This window comes from Lissotriton helveticus, chromosome 2_1 (genome assembly GCF_964261635.1).
Source record: "Lissotriton helveticus chromosome 2_1, aLisHel1.1, whole genome shotgun sequence".
Classification (NCBI taxonomy): domain Eukaryota; kingdom Metazoa; phylum Chordata; class Amphibia; order Caudata; family Salamandridae; genus Lissotriton; species Lissotriton helveticus.
Genome location: NC_136059.1, coordinates 732,292,361 through 732,317,527, shown reverse-complemented (window position 1 = coordinate 732,317,527; position 25,167 = coordinate 732,292,361). Strand labels below are relative to the sequence as shown.

The following is a 25,167-nucleotide window of genomic DNA, read 5'->3' as shown; positions in this document are numbered from 1 at the left end:
ACAAAAATTGGACACCGGAAACTGGGTGTAACTTGTATGTGGCCAAGAGGGGCCAGTGATTCCAAAGTTATTATGATATGGTTTTCTAGACCTTTGTCTAGGAGCGGATATTGGAAATCTATCTAGCTCCCTTAGGAGTGTATTCCATGCTAGCCTTCTCTTGCTAGAGGATAATATGTGATGAGAACGCACTAATTTGTTTTTGACAAAGCAATTTTTTTGTCAACCATTATTGAACTATATTATTGTATGTAATGATGTTGAATTGATTTTTTATTGAATTGTCTGAAAAATTGAAATTGTGCAGATGCTATTCTAAGATATACACCCTATGTTGTAATACTACACATGCATTTTTATCCTGTCATTGTTGAAATGTTCATTCGAACTGTGTGATGTAAAAAGTGAAAGCACTGAACTCCATAGTATGCAAGATGTAAGTGTGCACCATGTACAATTACCCCTACAATTAGACAAACAAAACTGCATAACGTCATTTGAGCGAGAGTAAGCACATGATCAGCTTTACAAATTGCATATATAAATGAGCATATTAGATGTACAATTAACATTGGACCATAGCATTGAAAAGAGATGGAAAACAAGAAGAATACATCTAAATTATTGTTAATTGCATATAACTGCACATCTATTAAAAAATCATGAATGTTAACAAATTAGTAATTTGTGCTTTCTTTTCCTTTGTAGGATTAGTTTTGGTAAGATGGTTAAGATTATGGTCTTTGGATCTTGTGCATTTACTCTTTTTTTAATAGGGACTGAATAATTTAAATGAATTGGTGAAGGGAAGGTATGAGATGCTATTTGGAGTGAACATGTGTGCCTGTCAGTGGGATGAGTTGAAAAGATAGGAAGGAAGAGTTTGAAAAGCATGTGTCGGAATCCATGGTATTCAGAGAACTTTGGGATGAGCCAGAGTGGATGGAAACTAAGAAGAAATTACCACACCCCTACTTACACACTGTAAAACGAGCAGCCTTGCATAAAGTTAACTAATCCCACTCACACTTTGTTCTTTCTCTTAATTCCCGCCACAGTGCAATTCATAAAAGAATGCATTTCTAATAAAGCTATGTGTGATCTCAGCACATTGTGTTCTTGCTATATAAGCTCTCTCTTTTATTGTTGATGTGCAGGTACAGCAAAGATGCAGTCAGAACGGGTCTCTCAGGCCCACCATAATGGAAGTGAAAAGGTTGTCCAAGAAAAGGATATTGGAAAGACATTCAGAGATTTCCCAGTGGCCTTGATGGTAATGACATTATTTAAAAAAGTATACAATTATTAATACATCATGATTAATGGGTCCAGATTGTGAACAAATCTTAGTATGCCATCTGTGATCATATCCAGATATTCATTCAATATTGTGTTGGAAGCAAATATCAAGAACCCAAAACTGGCCTTGTTTAAACATATATTAAGTTGGACTTGGTATTTATGTATGCACTGAGGTGTTTCAGACTACTATGTGTCAACCTTTTGTTATATAGAGCTGTAACAGGTGTAAGAGATCCTAAATGTAGTGCAGATGGAATCCAGTATATTATGGGGACCAATTCTGATACTGTTCAAAGTAATCCTCTAGCTAAAGGGGCTCAGTCGAAATCAAGCAGGAATAAGATGTCAGTTTCAAGCCCTTCTTGATTTATAGGGGTCGATTAAGATGTTGTTTGGAAAGCATTCAGACTGAATCCGTTTCAGAATGGTTTCTGACCGAACCGTGATCGGGGAGTGCGACCGATCGATTACGATGGTTCCGGTCACCGTTCGGTCGGACTCCCGTTGACTTCAGTGGGACCTTGTGTTCCGACTGACTACACAGGCTTCCATCGAAGAAAGGTGTGTGTGTGTGGAAAATTGTGCCCCCTGTGGCAGGCACCCCTAGGTTCCTGCCACACTATGCATGGTTGGAAATAGGAGACCCATAAGCACCCCCACAGGCCTGATTCTTAAGACCACTGGTGAAGGGGGGCCTGCTACGGGCCCCCAAAGTCAGATTCCGACAGTCAATCTGTGTCAGAACAATCAATTTGGGAAGGCTGTCTGAATCCATCATCCTATTCACTCGGTCAGAAACATGGTCCGTAGACCTGTACGAGGCAGCTCCGAGCGACTTGGTTACTCCGAAAGCCGCTCGGATGCGAGTCGAAACCGAGTTGGACAGTCTGAACGGTTTACGAACATCATAATCGGTCTTTCGGGAATGTTTCTGAGTCGGTCAAAAACAAGGCTTCCAAATCAGATCCGAACAAATCGAATGCTGTTCTGAACCTTTCCGAACAACATCATAATAGACCCCATAGTTGGGATCTGTCTCCAGATGTGCTCTGTCTCCAGCATTCAGTAGAATCCAAATTTCAGTGTTACCTACTCCTGGGGTCCTGCTCCTGTGTTTGATTGGAATAAAACTCTTTGAGTAGTAGCAGGTACAGAGGAATAAATACTGTTTGGATAGTAGTAGATGCAGAGACCAGTTTTTTATGGGACTAGTAGCGAGGTGTAATTTTGGAATTGTAATGGACCTTTTCCACCGATACTTTTTTTTGGCAGTTTCAACTACTGTAAGCATAATCCTGATCGACTGCTGAAAATGTCAGATGCCATTCAGCTTGTGATATGGTAACGCTTTTTCAGGTTTAGGCTAAGCCTGATTTCCTGGATTTATTGCCTTTGCTTTCTGATAGCATTCAAAATGGCCCTTTCTGCAGACACAGACCCAGACTTTTTGCCTTCTTCTTCCTCTTTTGCTTAATTAGTTTTTGTTTGCTGTAGAATTTACTTATAAGTCCATAGTGAAGTGCAGTACATTTGCCTGGGACCTCTAAATTAAATGCTACTAGTGGGCATGCAATACTGATTGTGCCACCCATCTAAGTAGCCCTTTAAACGTGTCTCAGGCCTGCCTCTGCAGAGCTTGTGTGTGCAGTTTACACCTCCATGCCAACTTGGAATTTAAAACCTCTTGGCAGTCCCTTGGTAGCCCGTAGGGCAGGGTGCTGTGTAATTGAAAGGGAGGACATGTGCTTTTCATCTTTATAGGTCATGGTAGTAAAAAAAAAAACAGGTTATTGTTTCACTAATATGAGGCCTACATCTCCCATAGGTTAACATTGTTAATTCCTTATTGCACCTAATAAGCTGTAATTCCCAGTTGGAATTTAGTACCTATGGAATTGTAATGACTGAAACTTGGCTAAATGATTCCTCTGCTCCTATACTTGACATACTAGTCCCTCCTAACCATGACATCATTAGACTGGATAGACACAGCAAACCAGATGTAGGCACTGCTGGCATACACAGCAACAGTCACAATCCCCTGGTTTATACACATGGGAATACTTATGCCTCGATATCGCATGCAACAGGCCACTATGCAAATTACACAATTTCTTGCTTCGCCTTTCAGATAATACAGAATCTTCCGCCTGGTGGAATAGTCCTGGTCTAGTGTGACCAGAGAGCCTCAGTTGGCACTTTATGTTTTTAAGCATACACTTTCACTTTATTCTTATTGGGGTTTTGTCATTTGGTCTTGTTTTACTCAAAAAAATAAGTTCTATATTTCTAACATGGCGTGGAGTCTTTTTTAGCGTTTTCACTGTGTTACTGGAAGTGAAGTTTTGTACAAATACTTTACACATTGCCTTTTAAGTAAAGTCTGACTGCTTAGTGCCCAGTTACCGAAATTAGCTGGAGTTTTTCACTAAGGTTGGTGCAGACATTGCTTTATATTTCTAGACGCATGTTTTTGGGTGGAGCCCATCATCAGTGTAGAGCCGCAGTATTAGAGAGCAAAGAACAATCAGCTTGCTGGCTCAAGGGAGCCTTTTAAACAGAAAGAGGGTTGGGAGCACACTGCCTCACAGTCCTAGCACTGTTCGCCCCTTTAAATCCTGGTTAATGCAATACAAGGTTCAAACTTACTTCAAAATTAGCTGGAGTTTTTCACCAAAGTTGGTGCAGACATTGCTGTATATTTCTAGACATGTGTTTCTGGGTTGAGCACGTCATCAGTAGAGAGCAGCAGTATTAGAGAGCAAAGAAAAATCATCTGGGGTTGCTGGAAATGCTGCCAAGGTTCTCCCAGGTCACAGTACCACTCACAGGCACACAGGTGCATCTCCAAAGCTCATCAGCTTGCTGGCTCAAGGGAGCCTTTTAAACAGAATGGGGGTTGGGAGCACACTGCCTCACAGTCACAGCACAGTTCTCCCTTTTGCATCCTGGTAAATGCAGTACACAGTATAAACTTACTTCAAAATTGGCTGGAGTTTTTCACTAAAGTTGGTGCAGACATTGCTGTATATTTCTAGACGTTTGTTTTTGGGTGGAGCCCATCATCAGTGGAGAGCAGCAGTATTAGAGAGCAAAGAAAAATCATCTGGGGTTGCTGAAAATGTGGCCAAGTTTCTCTAAGATCACAGTGCCACTAACAGGCAAACAGGTCATCAGTGTGCTCCCACCCCTTGCTGTTTAAAAAGGTTTCCTTGAGCCACTGAGCTGATGAGCTAGTGGAGATGCACCTGTGCGCCTATGAGAGTTACTGAGACCTGTAAGACTTTCGGCAGCATGCTCAGCAACCCCAGATGAGTTTTTTGATCTCTAATGATGATGGATAAAATCCAGAAACACATGTGTCTAGAGATGACAGCACTAATCTGCACCAACCCTGGTAAAAAAAAAAAAAGTAAATCCAGTACTTGTGTAGCGCACCAATCACCCCTGAAGGGGTATCTCGGCGCTGGGGGCCATTGGGAAGATTAAGCGAGCTACTGTCCAGAGTTGCATGGTGTTGGGCAGACCCCTGCCACCCAAGCCGGGGATTGAACCGTGATCCCAGCATCCAGCGTCAGTCGCCATGGCCGCGGCGTCACACTTCTCCCCCAGTGGAACACTCCAGCAAAATCCCAAGGAAGCGCGCACTGCAAACTGCATTTACCATAATGCTTAGGGGCGAACTGTGTGGGGAGGTCAGCAGTGGGCTCCCACCCCTTCCTGGTTATTTAAGTCTTGTCTTGCTTTCCACGGGCTGTTGTTGATTCCACACAGTATGACCTTTGTAATAGCAGATTAATTGCCTTGAAAACTGCATTTACCTAGTAAATGATCAAATGAAGGCTTTGTTTCAGAAATGACATTCATGTTGATCACTTCAATGCAGTGGGGATCAGTGTGGTTAAATTAGTTAGCCATGTAAAGGGCAGAGTTTTATTTCTGTTGCACCCAACATCAAGATTTTAGTCTTGTTTTCATTCAGACAAAGAAACCTCCTATTTTTCTAATGGAATACATTATGCAGACATAATGAGATGTTGGCCTGGCATGTAAGCATGATTTGCTTATGAAAATAGATTTGGACACCATTGATATACATTTGTAGGCTCAGCTAGTACTGCCTGTAATGGTCCAAGAGTAGGCAGCATATGGAGGAACCATTGTGTTAATTCACTGGTTGTTGTGTCAGATGCTGATGCCACTGATCCACTTCAAACTTGCTGACTGCAGGTGAAGAGGAAAGATCTAATCAACTCCAAAAAAAGAAATCATTTCATGAGCCTTTCAGGAAGATGGTGTGGTCTATTGTCAGGAAGTCTTCATTGATGTGAGTCAAGGTAGACTTTATTGATCTTGCAGGACTAAATTCTGAATAGTGATTGTGCAAGATGTGGTTACACTAAGTTTAATTGTTAAGCTGTTTTGTTACTTCTTTTATGCTTATCTTGCTGGGAAAGGGTGAATTGGAGCTAGATCAGTAGTTAACATTGCAATTTGGTCACCTATCTTATTTTTAGGTGGGGTCCAATAATTACTTGTTTCAGGGGTCTTGGAGTGACTCCATGAGGGTCCTCAATCATGAAATGTATTGTTTCCCACACGTATCAGGGCAAGACTTTGATTTGACACTTACATTTTTGGTCCAAAAACATATTTTTTGTAGACTTTGGGAGAAAGGTGGAGAAGGAGGACTGAAATGAAAGTTGTGGGTCAGACATGTAATGTTATGCAAGATATTATAATTTGGATTAGAAGAAGTAGTACTTCCAGTGCTGTCTGGTTGCACATATTTCTGTTTGTTATTGAACCAAACATGCTTCTGCATTGCCATTCACTGATCACCCATTTTTTTTAATTGAACATATATACGCATTGCCAGAAAGTGTGTTGTTGGTTGACTGTGGTGTGAGCTCTGTTCAAGTAACGGCCACAATCCCTGCAAGGTGAACAACAAAAAATCACAAATTTAACCTGTGCTTAACCATGGGTAGCTTTGCACAAAAAGCAATCAGGCTTAACTTAGAGGCAATGTGTAAAGTCTTTATGTAGCACACAAATAGTAATTAACTGAAGACACAACACAAAATAAATTTCATACTAATTTAGAAAAATAGGGTACATTTGAATAAATTATTTGACACCAAAATAAAAATAAAATCCAGTCAGTATAACAGAATTTATAGACTTTAAATTTTTTTAGGAAAAATAAGCTCCTAAAAGATCATAACGCCAACTGCGGACATCTATTCACGTCAGACTGAGTTAAAGTAAAAAAAAGAGGGGCAACCGCAAGGGAGCGCTGGTCTGATAAAAGAAGTGGATTGGGCCGGATCAGCGCTTACATGGAAGACATTTTGAGAAAAATGTTCAGAGGAGGTAACATTCACAGAGGCAAGGCTTATGCAGTTTCGAAGGGGGGAGTTTCACTGCTGGAGATCCTTGGGATGAATCGAGGGTGAAGATTTATATTTTCGGATTTAGAGCCTGATTAGGATGCTAATACCGCACGTCTGACCACCGCAGCCAAGTCCGACCGCAGAGGCAGGGAAAGCTCCACCCGCGGTAAAACCATGCAACTACCTCTACCGCGGAGGTCTCATTGTTGGCAGTGCCCTGCCCCCCTGGTATGTGGCTGCAAGTGGGTTCAAATGCACAGGAAACATGTGCAGCTGTAAACACATGTATGACATATGTAGGGATATGCCTGGTGCACCATGTACCCCATTGCCCGGAGTCCGGCGATAGGTGCACTGTTCAGTCAATGGTGATATATGCCACATGAGGACTTACATACATTCTGCCACTCCCAAGACTGTCTTCCTCTGGGTTCAGCTGCTGAGGTGAAGGAAGAGCCTAGAGAGAGGGATAAATGCTGGAGACTGCCAGGGAGAAGGTGCCAGGAAAGCAGTGTTCACCCCTTTTCCTATGTTTCAGATGACTCTAGGCAGACGTTGGACCACCAAGGTCAGGTCGTCGGGAACCCACATCATAATCCAGATGGCAGTCGGATCTCCCCGTTCAGCCCTATGGCTGCTGTTTCTCACGGTCCCCAACTTGGCAGTCATAGGAAGGCTGTCAGAGTCGGTGGTAGTACATGCTGGATGCACCGGAAGTCGGACCGACTGCTTCCGATGAAACCTTTTGTGGTCGACCACATCCGACAGGGCGGCAGTATGCGGTCCAACTAACATCCTAATCAGGCCCTTAATCTCCTTTTTGGAAGTCAAAAATCTCCAGCTGGATGAGGCAGAGGGCTGTAGCAGAAGACAGTTCCACAATGACGTATACCCCTTTGGTGGAGGACCGCTGAACAGGATTTGCTGCTTTGGAGAAGAATATTGTTATAAAACACAAGGGAAACCCAAAAGGAATTGCACTAGGGTCCTTGGGCGGTAGTTTATTTCGAAAAACAGTGTACCCTAGTTTATCAGCATCATGTAAATGATAGGCATACACTAAATAGTACGTATGTCCTTTGTCCAGCCGGACAGGATTTTATTAGTTTCAGTGTTTTGCACTAGTTCATATAATCAACATTCATACACAAGTGGGCACAACCCGTGACCCACAGAAGACAAGACAAAACAAGAGGAAAAAGATTATGTAAGGGCGCACAAGGCGGTCTGTACTAGTATTCAGTTTTACAGACTTGGTTTAATTTTAACACACCATTGTAAGTAACATTATGTGACATTATTAAGTACATATGGTGCTCTTTGGTCGACGACGTTTCGATGCCACTACTCAAATGCAGGCATCATCATCAGGACAAAAATATATCATGTTTGTCTTGAGAACATTTTAAACTCAGCCTATATGACATTTACATAAACACATAAGAGGGAGTAATGGAAAGAAAAAGGGGGGGGAAACATATGCAAATTGCGTTAAAATGCTAGGCATAAATTGAGTACAGGTTTTTTAATCATGCGGAAAACTGACACACTGTGTTACACTCCGGCGGATGGAAAATCTGGGGTGTCTCAACTATGATTGGTGCAAGTAATAGTTGCTAGGTGGACCTGGTGCCTTTAACAGTTGTGAATCGAAAGACATGCTTGTCAGATCGAGAGCCATTGTGTTTAGAGTTGGTACAAGATAAGGATTTAAAAATATTCATATAGTGCGGCGCGGTGATAACAACCCATGAATTTCTTCACTCACGAAGATAAATAAAAAACTTTTCGGCGCAGTGAATCGAAGTTCTGAGTACAGTGCCAAGGGGGAAGAAGAGAGAGGTCAGATGTATACCTGCGTGTGAATCACGCATTCTCTGGAGTGGAGATGAAGTTAAGCAGTCTCTGTTCTACTCCCTGTACAGAATAAAGCAGTTCTGTTAGGGTGGGCGAGAGAAGGTTATGTTACGGGAGTTACTATTTGAAGTGAGACTACGCTGTGTCCATTTGTAATTTAAAACGGATACTCACTTATCAGGCCTGTCCTGGTGATGGGCGGCACGGCGGGGTACTGCTGTGGGGGAAGAGAGGGGGATGGTGGGTTGGATGGAGAGCATAGGCAGCGACAAGGGAACACGAGGAAGCCTGGCTGTACTTACTTAGCAAGGCAATTTTCAGGGCCGTGAGCGCGGCAGCAATGGGCTCCGGCATGGGGATTCTGTGAGATGAAGCAGAGAGGGAGCAAGGGGTAGTAAGCACGGGGGATCTAGCGGTAGCATCAAGGTGCACGAAGTCAGGGAGCCACAGCATAACGGTACTTACTCAATGGTATCTTGCTCGATGGCAGGACGGATGGGGTTCTGGCGGTGATCGCTGCTTGTGTACAGGGGGGGTAGTGTTTTATGAAAAACGCCAACCGTGGGAATGGAAGAAGGACTGGGAGGGAAGAAAAGGGTCCTGATAGGGGGGGTGGAGGGACGTCCATATTGGAGTTGAGCGAATAAGCCCAAGAATAGAGAATTGTGACAAATGAAAGTGCTTAGAGTGACTTATATATTCATAAACAACAAAAATAGTTAAACATTAGTTACATTGTAGTATAGAGTCAAGGCGTAATTGTTTTCGAAGGTCTTTTTTACGAGTGAAGTCTCATTACAACAGTGAGGTCCAGTCCTCAACACGGTTAAGGCCTTTCCGTATGCTGTCCGTTCTCAGGATCCAGTGTAGTTCCTCTTTGTTTAAGATTTGGGAAATGTCTGCTCCCCGAGGAGGGGCTTTTATCTGTGTGATAACAGTCCATGTGAAATCATTCTCGAAGAAGAATATAGCAGGAGAAGCCGCGTCAATGCACTTGGGGCGGGTAGGCGAGCAGGTCAGTCCCATTCCCTCCTGGTTCTTAGAGCTGTTTTTGGCCAAAAATGCTCTAAGTCCTCAGCTTTGGAATTTGGCCATCTAGGCACATTTAGCACCACAACCAAGGGTCCAGGACTGGGTGTTCAGGAATCAAGCAGGGTCCAGGTGTGAGTATAGGTGGTGGGAGCTTTTTGTGTCCCTTTGTCTCTGAACAGAAGGCCAGAAAAATAATCCTTGGAGTCACTCTGGAAGTCTTGGGTTCAGGTGATGATGCAGGGCCGGCCTCTGAGGTTTAAGATATGCTCTAAGCAGCAAAGCAGTCCTTCCAGGTGCAGCAAAGCAGACCTTCCAGGTAGAGCAAATTAGTCTTGCAGAGTTCACAGCAGACAAAGTTCAAGAGAGGTGGCTGGGGAGAAAAGCGTACACACCAGAGTGTCAGTACGTTCACAGTTTTGTTAATCAGCACAAAGCAGCGAAAGTATTTGGTGATCAAGAAGGAAGAGATTCCACCAATCCCTCTTCTGTTGGAGCAAGTCCAAGTCATCACATAGAAGGTTGAGATCCTTCCCAAACAAGTCCAATAAGTTGTTTATCACCGATATCCATTATTCCTTTTCAAAAAGATGGATATACATTTTACTGCCTCTTCCGACATGTGTTTCGTCTCAGCTGCAAATACACATCAGACTTTATCAGGGCTACAAATAATCACAAACATAGGATTTCAGAAATATTCTTATAATCACAGGATCAGAGCGCTGTCTCCCAGTTCACTGAGACCATAATCACTGCATGTGCATGAGCATTATATGTGAATTATCCCCAAAAAAGGGAATTTTCATGCTGTTTATTAGTGATGACATTGATCTAAGCATAAGAGACTTTGGCCAGTTATGTTTTACAGAATAAGTACATACTACTCCCCAAACTATGCCCAAATCAAAACAAGCAAGTCAAAAAATGTAAGAGGAAGTTGTCCCCAGTGATGAAATGATTCATGTCAAGGGCTCACCTAATCTAGGATCCAACAACAATAATTATGTATCTTGAGAGATGATCGGCAACAAAAGGTATGTATATAATCTCTCAACTCATGCATCTGTCAAACATGTGTTTGTATAGAATGCGCCTGAATATTTTGTCGCCTCTGACACTATACAAATTATAGTACCACGGCTATTGCTGGGAGCACAGGTGTTTTCTGCTCGAAAACCCTCATGTATTATTCACATTTATTTTTATTTATCTGTTCCTCCTTGTCCTGCGCATACAAAGAATATTTTGCAGCAGTACATTATTTTCTGCTGTAAAACGTCAGTGATGTTATCTAACAGTACCACATCAGAGAGCTTGGATAGATGGACATATTTTGATTATGCTCTTGTGCATGGGTTTTTCTTTTCCCTGGGAAGGTGTGATTCATTTGGTGTTCAGACATTTGATGCTAAATATATTTCAGGTATGCGGTTTGAAAATTCTGCATTTTCCGGAATGATATTGAAAACTGTTTTGATGTTATTTCTTTTCACAGTTGCTGTTGAAGAACCCAGTGTTTATGTGTCTAACAATATCCAGTTGCTCTGATGCTTTCACGACGGCAGGGTTTGCCGCGTTTTTGCCAAAGTTTATAGAAAATCAGTTTTCCAGAAGCGCCAGTTTTTCAGCCACTATTGGAGGTATTTTGTTGTTCTATTTTCGTTCTACACGAATTCACATTGCATAACCTGTGTGGTGCCAGAACAATTCTACAGAAAATCTGGAAAATGGAGCCCGATGTACATAGGTAAATACGTTAATAGTATGAACTGTGTAACCTTCATAGTACCTCTATCGGTACGCCACCCCCCACAGCACCCCACAACATTCACACAATAATATACAGACACAGTGTTATTTGGAAAAAGAAGCTGCAGGTTTATTTGTTATACAAATAAAAGGTGGGTTATCTTACAGGCGATCCCGTCCGCCCCGCAACCCCTAGTTGCAGGGTACCTGAAGTTTAGCCAAAGAACCACCAGCGGCCATAGCCCGGTGTTGTACCTGGGAGGACCTACTCCTCCCACCGGTGAACCTATCGTCCACCCCACTCCGCCCTCTGAACAAGGGAGAGTGAACTCACACCTTCCTCAGCCGGGCGAAGCGTTATCTGGCAAGCCCCCAGTTGCTCAGGTTTACAACCGCCCTAAGGACTAACGGGGCGCCGTCGTACTCCAAGTTCCCAAGAAGGACCCCTTGAAGCATGTATGACTTATGCACGGTGCGTTTTGCACTGGAGGCTTCAGGTCCTGTTCCTGCGCCTTTCCTGTTTTGGGATCGCCCTGTAAATCCTCCACAGCCCTGGGTGTGGCCTCCGCTGCACCCAGAGCCCCCACCACTTAGCTCCTCACCTCAGCTATGGGATCTAGTCCTATCCATGTCCTGGCAAGCCAAGATTGGCCATTCCTGAGTACAGGTGTTGCCAAACCTCATACCACCATTGATGAGGCCAGGGTATGTTCTGACCCCATGTTCCCCTCAGAGTCAGCACCCCGACTCTCCCTAAACGGCCGGCAGCCAGCTACTGCCTGTGTCTTGGATAGGGACTGGAGTGTTTGTCTGTCCCCGGGTTGCTGAAGCAATGCCCTAACCAAGGGCCTATACTATGTTGGGGCAGCTAAACCAAGGGCCTATACTATGTTGGGGCAGCTATGGGACACTACTATTTCCCTTACTTCCTTCACTGCCTGAAGCTGTTTTCTAAGCTCTCCTGCTAGAGACAGACTAACCCCCACTTAAATGTTGCCCCAGGTCAGCGATTGTGGCCAGAAATGACTGTAAATAATTTTACCTATTCTAAAACTACACTTCTTCTGTACCGCTTCCAGCTGATGTTACAATTTCTGATAAGGTGGTGCGAGGTGGTGCTGTGGACTAGGGTGTTGGCACATTAGTTCGCTGAAGGCGCACTGGGACCTTGTGCGTTTCTTTGCAATATCTTGCCCTTTGTAAGGTGATCTAATGGGCCTGAAAAGGGGAGGGGGAGCTACCTAACAGCCAGACCGGCTGAGGAGGCCAGGGAGCCGCCTAGGACGCGACCTGGCCGGCGAGGGGAGCAGCAGCAAAGAGAGCGTGAGGGAGGAGGGGCCACCCCTATATACTCATGACCCCGCCCCCTCCCCAGTCGCTAGCTCGCGCCGCCCCCCCCTCCCCAAGGATGTGCTGCCTGGCTGCCCTCAGCGGTACTACGGGGGGCTGCCCTCCTATGGGGTCCCTTGCATGGACCACGGGCATCCTGCATTACAGCAAAGGGCCTAGAGATCAAGGATCCTTCACTGTTTGCTTATTTTCCACAGCAACAAACAAGTTTAATTTCGGATCTAGTTGCTCCACCCAAACAACGCATAATATTGTTGGATACCTTTTTGTGTGATAAGCTGTATCCAGTGTGGTGCTCCTGTGCATAGGATAAACATATTGAAATAAGAGGTATTTAATTAAAATATGTCGGACAGATTTCATGGACAGGGTGGGTGGTACTGAGGATAGTAGTGGGTTGCTTCATAGCGAGGTGGGTGCGATGGTCCACTCTACACTGTAGGCAGCTGGTGTAGGTCCCTCGGGTGTTACTCAGTCACTGTTTGATTAGTTAATTTATCAGAGGTTTCTTGAAGAGAAATAATTAGGTTATTTTCTCTGGGATCCATCATCGATAGGCAGCATTTCAGACCCTAAGGCCTTGCGTAGCTAGGGATCGGGCCTCCACTACTTGGCCATTTCAACTTTGGGGGTAGATAGTTCATCTGGTATTTGGACGGATATTTCTAGTTGGTACAAAATAGGAGGGGCATGTCCTATATACTATCTGGCCTTTTCTGACAAAATTACTTGAACATGATGCATAGAAATTTTGATCAAATCCTGACACGGAGCTAGTAGATGTTGTCCGTGACAGTTTCACCTTTCTTTTCACGCCTATGTATTTCACATTCATGCAATCCTTCAATGAGCTTTGAGTTTGCAATTTTGGGTTAATGTTGAGCTCTAGCTGGCGTTGAACTCTGACTGCAGCTTCAAGTACAAATTGGGCCAGAATAGGATTTGCATCACAAATGCTCTGTGGGAAGTGGGAAGGGTCAGTTGCTTGATGTATATCTGTGTAAATGCTTAAGCTAGGCAGAACCTATTCTCTTTTGTTGTACTGTGAGCAAATCTCCTGTCCCTGCAGCCTCCCCTTGAATCTAGTGATCTTTTCTAAATAAATACACTCAGTGCTGCCCAAACCTTCATGTAAATAGAAACTGAGCATGGTACAGGCCATAGAGATTTAGGGAGGCTCCGTTTGCATGTTGGATCAGGCACATTTCAGCCCCCAAAACTCAGTGGTCTACCCCAAACTATCAGTCATGTTGGAACTCATTTTTAAGGGAAAACAAGATGTTTTGTAGTATTGACCATAATTGTAGTCTCATCTGAACACTGAATGCAGGAGTGGGTACAGCGGCATACATTTCATGCTGATGATGTTAATAGGTCCCGCAGAAAATACCCTGAAATCAATGATGGGTACAAAGTATTCTACGAACCCCTTCAAACTCTTTCAGTGCAACAGAGCTATCATTGATTGAGTGGACTTAAGTAACATGTCATTTTTGTATTCATTCAGTATTATTTTGGAATTTGTTCTTTTATATTACGTACAGGCCACAATATCCTTACAAGTCATAATGATATGATAAACTTAAATACACAATATTTATTACGTTCTGCTATTGTTAAGTCCAGGACTCATCCTCACATTCCATGAACCAGTTATGTGCTAATATGTCAACAGTCTACTGTTATTAGCTGTGTACCTGATAGTAACTCCTCTTACACTAAAGCACTAAAACGTATTTATGGCCAAGGGTTTTTCTTAGATTCTTTATAAATGAGCCAGAAATTTGTAAATCGCTAAAACACAGTCATCTTCAAATCAGACTTACAATGCATCAGAGCTTCTCAACATCTTCCATTCCTACCGGTCTGAGAATACCAACAGAAAACCATTGATTACACAGACCAGTAGCAAGTAGGGCAGAAAAACAACAAATGTAATACAGTTTTTATCTTATCCAAGCACAGACATCAGACTTTGGACATTTGCCTTCCCATATTTTTTAAGGGAAGGCAACTGGCAAAATGCTGTGGTGGGAACTTGACCCTAAGGCCCTAATTAAGAGTCTGGCAATCCGAGGACCACCATACTCACAGGGGTGAGGCGCGGCAGTCCAGCCACCACCGCAGCAGCGATCCGACCGCCCCATTACGAGTTGGGCGGTCGGACCACCCTTGGATTGCCAACGCTGCCGGGGAACTGCGTTCCCTGGAGGTGGTGTGGTGGTCAGGAGGCCAGAATATGCTAGGCGGAACCGCTGTAGTCCCGCCATCATATTATTAATTTTCTCTCCTCCAGGGTGTACATGGAGGTTCTTACTCCATGTAAGCCCTAGAGGAGGGGAAACAAAATGGGCTCTACAGGGCCCCCAGTGCCTCCTACGCTTGTGGATGCACACAGGGTGTATAATATGTGCCCCCCCCCTGTGTGCATGCACAACAGTTCCTGCACAGCATGGACTTCAGAGTACATACCGGGCAGGAACCTTATATGGTGTTCCCAATGTGGTGCCTTTTTCAAAGGTACTGCCAGCTTTGAATGAGGCACCACCCTGGGATTGCCACGCCACTCGTCAGACTACTTAAAAGTTGTAATCTGTCAAGCGGGTGGCAGTGTCCTTTGGCAGGGCAGAGGCGCTGAGGTTTGCACTGCTGTGCCACAGCTCTGCCATAAGTTGTAATCAGGCCCTAAGTATCCTATCTTTGCGGGAGCATATCCCCTACAAGTATTTTTCAGATCTCCACTTGCCTTTTATCAAATCAATAACACAACATCGATGCAGACAAAAATAGTTGGATGATGGATGAGACCTTCAATATGTGCCCTAAACTATTCACTCAGATATGCATCATATATGGTGAATAACCCAAAACCCGGGGTGCATTAATTATAAAAGTGGAGGGGGCTGCATGGTCCTCCTCACTGAGCCTTAGTAGACCTCAGGGACCCCTTCCCCTTGAGAAGGATTGTATATAGGTGGGTCCCTCAATGCCCACCCGGGACACACACAGAGAACACGTTAGGGGCAGTCGGGTAGCGACTCAGGGCCCCTGCAGCCCCAGCAGGCTCCCTACTTGGTAAGGGAGCAAGCATTGTTCATACCCTGAGGGAGCAGCAATTTAAGCTGCTCCCTCTGGGCAGGAGCAATATCTTGTTCTGTTTTCCTTCCTGTATCAGTGCGGGGGGTGAAACAGAATGCATGTCTGCTTCCAGCTGGCAAGAAATGTGGCAATGCGACCCCGGGCCGCCATCACTTTGTCTGCAATCCCACTGGAGTCCTGATGGATCACAGAAAAATCACTGATTTTCTTGTATTGTTTGACCAGGGTGGGAGTTCCTAATGTGGCCCCCACAGGGCCTTCAGGGGAAAGGGTATCCCTACCCCCTTATATCTTTTTTTCCCAAACTTCTGGAAGGGACGAAATCCTGAGTCTTGTAAAGTCTGGCAGCAGCTTTTCTCTCATGTTACTATTAGCCAATCAGAGCACTTGCTCACGCAGGAGTTTGACTCCTGCAGGAACGAATTGCCCAAGGGAAAAAAGTTTATTGGGCAAATCTGAATACTCCATTTAAAAAACAATTGGGTTTAAGGGATTCTTGCGAGTATCCCTCGAAAACAACTTTCCAGATATACAAATATTTCTAAATCTTAATATCTCAAAACTACTGAATAGATTTACACCAAATTACAAAAAGCACAATCTGTGTACAAAGATCTAGCTTCCTTCCAAATTTGGTGTAATTCTATTCAGTAGTTTCTGCGGTAGTGCTTCCTAAAAAACGTCTATGGAAAATGTCTGTGGAAAATTCATGCAGATTTTGCATTTTGGGACGTCCCCTTTTTTCTTGGCCCCCACTTGACAGATCATCCCCACACCTTCCATGCACAACCTAGTTAACAAGTAGCACCTTTTTATGAAGTTCTGTGGAGATTCATCGAATGAGGCCAACGTTATTTCCAAAACAGAAAAGGCAATTATAACTACCCAGTAGTGACCATGGCCCCCCTACAGCCTTATTTGACCCCGGGGACCCCATCCCCTTGAACCAAATTATTATTAAAGGGAGTGGGCGTCATCACTGGGTAGTTATAGTTAGGTCAGCATTTCCCACCTTATTGGCAGGTTTGGTAATTTTTCTCTGGTTTGAACACCATATTCAGCTTATAAACTGCTTACATTCTCTAAACATAATATTGCGCTCAAAGAAACTCGGCTACAAAACACAAATAATTTGTCTTTGGCTTTGATATGTTAGAAATAAGCTTCAAGGATGACACCAAATGGCAGAGCTAAGTAACCTAAAGCACAGCATTGTGATCATATACAACTTGGGCTGTAAAGAAATTCTCCAACTGGTATGGACGCAGTAAAATTCCATCAACTCTATCTGTAAATTAGGCCAAAGATCTCTCTCTTCAGCTGGAACAGAGATTTGAAGATAAACTCGTTCCCAAAGAATAGCTACAAACAGTCCCTTGGGCTGTAAGTAGAGTTAGATCTTGGGCATGAAAATATTGTGAAGAAAACTGAAATTAAACCAGAATTAAAGTGTAGACAAATTCAATGCACACAGTATACAGGATAGCCATCTGGGCACTCATTGAATACAACCAGACTGAGTACTTTTCCAATTTGTCCCATGTCTAGTCAGTGCTGCCGAATTTAGGCTCATCATAGTTCTGTTGCATCCTGGCATCTGCTATTAGAATGTATTGCCACAGGCTAAATAAGATAATTATTGGTGATTTAGATGGCAACAGGTGTAGAAAATAAGATGATGTACTCTTGCACCAATATCTGTTGCTAAAGGAGAGTTCTGACAAAATATAGAATAAAAAATTATAGTGGCACCAAAATATTGTGTCAAGAATATCAGGAAAATATAGTTGACAGTAAAATCAAAGGTACGGATATTGTTTTAAGTGTTGTTTTTATTATTGTCATAAAAATATTGTACGAGAAAATATTATTTTATAGAATATTGCTCTATGTGTTTTTTATGTGTATTTTATTGCATTTTGTTATATTTTAAGTGTTTGTTAATTTGTTTGTTTAGTGTATTTATTAAGTTGATTTATTTGTGTAAATTGTGATTTGGTACTGTAGGTTTCTGGGTATATAATTTTTTATAATATTGTGTTATAGTAGTGGGATGTTGGGTTTTTAGGGAAAAAGGCAACGGAGCTTTTTAAAATAATGTATCTTTCAATTTGATTTAATACGCCATTTTTATTAATATTCAAATTATGTATTTATTATTTTCAAAATTATTGTTTTTATTGATAAAATAAGTTAATTATTTTACAAAGTTAATAATAATTTAAATGTATTGATACATTTTAAAAAACTGAACAATGTATAATGTAAATATTTATTTAAAATATGCTTACTATCCAATTATTTATTTTAGAACATAGAATTGATAAATATATTTTTGTATAATTAGGTGTATTATATTTGTTTTGCTTTTTAATTTGAAATTGGAAATGCTTCATTTGATTTTTTAATGAGTTGTGTGTTACAAATTGGTTTTATTTTCGATGTATATATTTCAAAATTTTTAAGAAGTACATTTTGAGTATAGAATTACAGTCAATATGTATTAATTATATTTGTGTTTATATTTCATATGTATTATATTTCACAAATTATTATTTTTATTGGTAAAGCGAAACAACACATTTATATTTATGTATACAACAAGTAATTGGGACAATATATATTTTTTGATGTTTAATTATTATCTTTTATAATGTGTTAATAATTCTAATCATTTTTGTGTAATGTAAATCAAATTGAGTAATTTTCTTAATGTATATTTTATGTTTAATTTTTGCGTGTATATTTCTTTCAATTACTAAAAATGATGTATAATTTGATAGAAAAATATTAGCATGTTACTGGTTCATGTTAAATAATTAGATTCTTTTAGTAATTGTTTATTAGAAGTATGCTTTTAATTTGTTTTATAAATTAGAGCTCATTGACTTACTACGGAGTATATATTTTGTATGTAACTGTTTTAGGACCCTATTGCGAGTTTGGCGGTCCAACCGCCGTAGAACCGCATCCTCTAGCATCCCACTGCGCTGTTGGTCCAAAGACCACCGTATTATAAGTTCACCATGGGGCCGGTGGCTTGGATGGGGAAACTTGCAGCGGGTGAGAGTATATTTATCAAATATATCAAGGCCAGTGTTTGCTTTTCAACTGCATATGTGTCGGATGCACACATATACATGATGTATGTGAAAAAATACCATATACTCATTACCGGGATTTAGCCCATATGCGGGCAGTACTGGCAATGTGTATATGGTTTGAAACAGACTCACCTGAAGATTGCTGCACACAGGGTCATAATCCACGGGTTGAAGATCCTTCTGTGAAGGGGCACCTGGAAAAATGGATCCACATCAGAATCTGCCTGGAAGAAGAAACGGGTGAGTATGCACCCCAAATCCTTCATCACCGCCACTTTGAAGCAGGCAGTCGGCCCACTGTTGTCTGCTCGTGGAATGACACTATGGCGACTGCCTTTCCCTGACTGCAATCCTGGTGGTTGGCGGCAAGCTGGTGGCATCTCGGTGATCGAGCGGTGGTCTTCAGTAAGTTGATCTGCCCAACTCATAATATGGTGATCAGACGACCGAGCTCACTGCGCTCGGACTTGCAGTGTGGATACGGCGGTTCACAGGACCGTCAAACTTGTAATAAGGCCATAAGTGTCCAACACCTTCTCTAAAATGCTTTAGTTTGGAGTGAGAATAGAAAATGTGATCCATAAAAGTGCCAAACGCCTTCCCCAAAATGGTTTAAATTGGAGTGGGAATAGTATAAGTAACCTCTTTAGTGCCCAACACCTTGCCCAAAATAGTTTAGATTGGCGTGGGAATAGTAAATGTAACCCCGTTAATGTCTAACACCTTCCCCAAAATGATTAAGGTTGGAGAGGTAATAGTAAATGTAATCCTTTTAGTGTCCAGTACTTTTGTTAAAAAGGTTTTGCACACAGAAGGAATGGTTCATGTAATTTAATCACATAGGAGTTGGTTGTGCACTCATAGTATACCCTATTTATATTTATATTTGTTTAATTATAACAATGGTACAAATCACGGTAGTTTACATATTTATTTAATGTATATATTTACAATTTTAACATATATAGTTTTAGTTATATAAAAACATTGTATATTGATATATAAACAATATTATAATGCAAATTTAGTAGTAACTAATCCATGTAAGTTACATTTATACAGTTTTGCATTTTGTACATTTGTCTGTAATTTTACCTATTAACATATTTTTTATACATTAATACAGTTCTTTAAGTACTTTTTTTAACATAATTGTAAGATCATTTGTTTAGTATATATTAATAAATTATATAATATTTAACTATTATTTAACTTATATGTTACAGTTTTGTTTACTATGTTACGAAACTTCTTTACATGTTTAACATTTTAAAAAACGTTTTTACATTTTTTAAAAACTTTAGAAGCATTTTAAAATATATTATCATTGGTTTCTTTCTATGGGGAAATAGTCATTTTTATGTTTCATTTAGAGGACATTTTATTTTTATCACTAAATTCTATTTTGTAGTCTGTTTGTCTCCTTTTTTGTCTATATTCCTTTGAAGGAAGTCATACAAAGGTGCTGCTGTTTGTTGGAACAGGTAAGACCTTTTTTAACTTTACTTTGGGTTTTAAGGCAGGATGGATATAAGTGGGAGTTGTAAACTTTACCTATAATGTCACTTTGGGGTTTTTCCTATATTTAGTTGTCGTGTTGTTTCGTAGTGTGTTGGCCTGAGTGTAGGTAGAGATTGTTAGTGATATATTATTATGTTATGTGCTTTTTGATGATTAAGTCTGATGTATATACTATTTTTGAAGTTACTGTTTTTACTGATGAGTATTTTTCTTTGCAGGTTTTCGATTGCATATGTCTTTTATAGAAATGTTGACTTAGCATTTGTTTTTTAAAAGGAAATCATTTTTTTCTTTTAGCCAACCAAATTGTTTTTTAAAATTATAAAAAAAAATTGGGTTATTTATGGTTTATTAAGACTTTGGACTGCTTCCATGGATCTTTGAGGCATATGTATCAACCTCCGTGTTTGCGATTCTCAAATAGTGATTTTTTAGAAATTGCTATTTGAGAATTGCAAAACGGGATGTATTTAAAAATTCGCAATTTTTTTGCAAATTCTTAAAATTCCTTAATTGCGATTAGCAAATTGCGAAATGGCAATTAAGGAATACCTTCCCATTCATTTCTATGGGCCAGGAGGCCCATAGGAATGATGGGGAAGTCATTCTCAATTTGCAATTCGCAATTTGAGAATCGCAAATTGAGAATAATTTCAAGGGTGCAAGGGTGTCATAAGGACACCCTGATGCACCCCTTAAATGAACATGTATGCGCATATGGCGCACATACATGCCCAAAGGGCATGTATGTCCGCCACATGGCACCTTTGCAAATGCCAAAAAGTGCATTTGGGAAAGAAATCGCAAATTACCACCAACTTGAAGTTGGTGGTAATTTGCGATTTCTTAATGAGAAATCGCACAACTTGGGGGCTTTATACAAAGCATTTAAGGAATCACAATTTGCGATTCCTTAAATGCTTATGCATAGTTAAGGTTAAATTTGCGATGAGATTATCCACATACATACCGTTTTCTGAATTTTGAGTCGCAAACGCTGCCTTTTTGAGATTCGCAGCATTTGCGAATCAAAATTCGGTTGATGCATATGCCCCTTTATTTGTTGGTGAGATTCATTGTTTTAATATAAATAATATTAATAAGATTTGTATTCATCAGTCTTATTTGAAATTACAGTTGTATTACTTTTTGACTGATGTTAAAAATTATAGGGGCACTACATGTCCCTCCATGACCACTTTTCAGTGGCCCATGAGAGACAAGGGCCCTGTTTCGGGCCACCAATATCCGTTTCTGATAACCTTTGCATGATGCTGTTCATATCATGAAAAGGCTGTTGGAAAGGGATAATGCAATCCCAATGGTGGTACCTGCCTTGGCACCGTTGCCATGCTAGGACAATGCTGCCCAGTCAAGAACACTGATCCTGGCGAAGGTGGCGGTCTTTTACCCGACAGTTGTGGGTCTGACCATCAGCATCGTAATGCGGCGGTTGGACCGAAGGGATGTCGGCAGTCAGACTGCCACTGAAGGCCTGTCGGTGACCCGACCGCCCAACATTGAAATCAGGCCCTTTGTTCTTTTTGTAGAGTGTAGATTGAAAGACATTGTGCCATCCTTCCAGTGCGTTGTTTGTTTTGCCTTCCTGTGCCATGGAGCTGTCATAGACATTCAACCATTGGAATTTGGGTTGGCGCCTGTCTCCAGAACAATGAAGTCTGCCAACTCAGGTGTCTTCTAAATTATCCACTAAGGTGCTGAGGGCCTGATTTAGATCTTTGCAGGACTCCAGCCTCTCTCCATAATAATAATAATAATCCACGTTTGTAAAGCGCGAACAATCACCTATAAGGGTCTCCAGGCACTGGGGGCCGTCAGGAAGATTAAGCAAGCTATTGCCCAGAGTCACATGGTGCTGAGCTATTCTGCTGCCGGCGCCGGGCATCGAACCGTGATCCCCAGATTCCAGAGTCAGTCGCCCTGGACACTGTGCCACACCTCTTCCATGGTGAAGTTCACAAGTAATCTGCCAAGCTGATGGAATAGTGCCTGCCTTAATTAGGTGTGTGGTTGCTGAACCGTTTTCTGCAGTGACAGAATGTTATCCGTTGTGTAAATGGTTCACCACAGTTGATGTGGCAGACATCTCTGCTGGCTAAAATCTCCCTCACCATCAGGGGGGCGGGATTGCACAAGTCTATTTAGAATTCAAAGTTGTGCTGATGGTGTTCTAATAGCAGATTGGTGACAGAGTGATACCGTCACAGGATGTGTAATTCCTGTGGCTTTTGAATGGACGCTAGCATCACACACATGATGTGTTTTGGCTAATTGCCTTCACCTGCATACCACTTAATAAGGCACACTCCATTTCAGGCCATGATCATTTGCCATTCCACTGCACAATCGCATATTCAAGCTGAACTTTTGCCAGTTGAATCAGGTTTATTATGTAGCTTTCTCTGCTTCTTGTCCCTTATATCTTCTTTCATTCATATTTTTGTGGGTCATAGCATTGATTTCGTTTTTGTTTATTTATAAGGACAGTGAGGTGAAATCCCCGGTTGACTGAGGGAGATTTGTCAGTCATGGTGGAATAAATGATTTGTGTAGAGCCACAATTGTTTGGAGCCCATGTACAAAATAAAGGCAAATCTCAGAAAAGGCAAATGTGGGCCAGAATAGCTGTCAGAGTAAATGCTGTAGCAAAAAACCTGTGCACACGGGAGGAAATTATAATGGAATGACCTGCAGGTGAGAGTGTATTCCCTGGCCTCCAAGCGTCACTGCCGGTCACTGGTGGTGGTTCTCCCAGCCCCCCTTACAACTTGTTCCCTGCGAGGTGAAGATCTTGCAGAGCCTACATCTGGAAGGCTTGACAGGAATCCCTGGTGGAGTGGAGTCTGGTAAGTTACACTTTTGAATGTGTCACTAAACCTAAATGTTGTTTTTGGTTACATTTAGCTCTTGCTAATGTGTTTTGCACCTTTTGGAAACACACATATATGTATGTTTATGAATTCTCTTGTGGTCTTGTTTGTTGAAAGTTTTTTGTTATCAACAAGATTACAGGCTTCAATCTCCATAACATTTCACATGATGTAAGTGTTTTTACACCAAATAACCTATTGCATAGATGTTTTTTTAATTGTAAATGTCTGTTCTTTTTTACAGAATAATTTCAATAGGAATGTTTAACGTACACATTTTTTAGTGTTGTTAATGTATAATTGAAATTACGCCTGCCTGATGAGGGGTGTTACCCCGAAACGGGTCTCAGTATGCTTGTTTCCTGTCCAGGGAAGACCTGACTTGGCAGTTCGGGCTGGACTGTTCCCATGAGGCACAAGGTCAAGACTGATTTGCATATAGCTGGGTTTTAACTAGGGTCTGAACTAGGGTGGTAAAGTGAGCTAAAGAAAGATGATGAATTCAACTGAGATCTGTGACTGGGGTAGTGTCTAAAAGGTTTCAGCGCTCCGCCATCATATCCTTGTGTTTGCATTGTTTGCCCAAGTTGGCAGGGTATGCCCAGACGTGGGTCCCTTGCTCACTTTGCCACTGGATTCAAGCTAGCCTGGCTGATGAGGGATGTTACCCCAAAACCGGTTCCAGGATGCTTTTTTCTGGTCCAGGGAAGACCTGGCTTAGCAGTTCTGGCTGGACTGTTCCCATGAGGCACAGGGTCATAAGTAGTTTGCATATAGCTGGGTCTGAACTGGGGTGGCAAAGTGAGCTAAAGAATGATGATGAATTCAACCCAGATCTGTGACTGGGGGTGAGTGTCTGAAAAGTTTCAGTGCTCTGTCTATCATCTGCTTGTGTTTGCTTAATCAAAATTATCACAATTATTATGATGACTTGTTTTTGTTTTGCGAAAATAATATAGCAATGTTATCTTGCTCATTCTCTCTTTTCCAACACATTTTCACATATATCAAAGTGTCAGGTATTTATCAATCTCTATTTCTTGCTATGTTTTGAAATGTATTTGTGTTGAATTTTGTATGTTGTCCTATCCCTGTTATTTTATTAAATTGATGTTATTTATTTTCCAAAACAAAGTTTATTTATTCAAAAAGTTTATGGTATGTAATTTTGTATGCTGAATATAAGTGGTTATTTATGTGAAAACGTACTCTGCGGTGGTCATAGAATGACTAATGCTATACATCCTTCTAATTTGTGTAAATGACAAAATATTAGCTTCTAAGTCTTGGAATGGTTCATTTCACATTTTGCCTTCCTACTGTGTTGTGTGATATGTTTGGCGTATTTTATATATACTTTCTAATCATCTTTTTGCATTTCAGGACATCTTTTCACCTGCTGTTTTAAAGTAGTTTTGTGTGTTATTTTAACTGTTTGTGTAACCTATTATAATACCACTGAAAGGTACAATTGTGTTAATCTTTTGTTTTTTACTTTTAATTTGCTTCGTACTGTAGCTTCAAAATATTTTGATGTATAATCCAGACTATACAAATTTGTATTTGACATTATTTCATAACAGGTTCAACAGCCAGGGTTGATGAACAACATCTACCAGTGAGGATAACTTCAATCCAGGCCAGGATGAAGCCTATGGTTTACGTGGAGTGGCCAGGTCTATCAGGTCTGCCTGGGCAGACCCCTCCAGTGAGTCTAACTCGGCTCATACCTACACCGCCCACCCCAGCTGTTACCACACCTCAGCCTATTAATACCTGCACTTCCTGTATCCAAACAAACATCACCCTAATCTTGTACCCCCTGTACTGCCCGTTTTGATACAATACATCACCACCACAACCCTC

The 25,167-nt window shown here is 41.5% G+C and overlaps 1 protein-coding gene across 2 annotated transcripts in view; it reads left to right on the top strand.

The window, feature by feature from the left end:
- SLCO4C1 (solute carrier organic anion transporter family member 4C1) overlaps nucleotides 1-25,167 on the top strand; it is a 662,960-nt gene that overhangs the window by 328,964 nt on the left and 308,829 nt on the right. For both annotated transcript variants that reach the window (XM_078675442.1, XM_078675443.1), the window contains 2 exons: nucleotides 1,158-1,273; nucleotides 11,083-11,227. In XM_078675442.1, coding sequence (XP_078531568.1) covers nucleotides 1,158-1,273; nucleotides 11,083-11,227 — 261 coding nt within the window. The remainder of the gene's footprint in view (nucleotides 1-1,157; nucleotides 1,274-11,082; nucleotides 11,228-25,167) is intronic.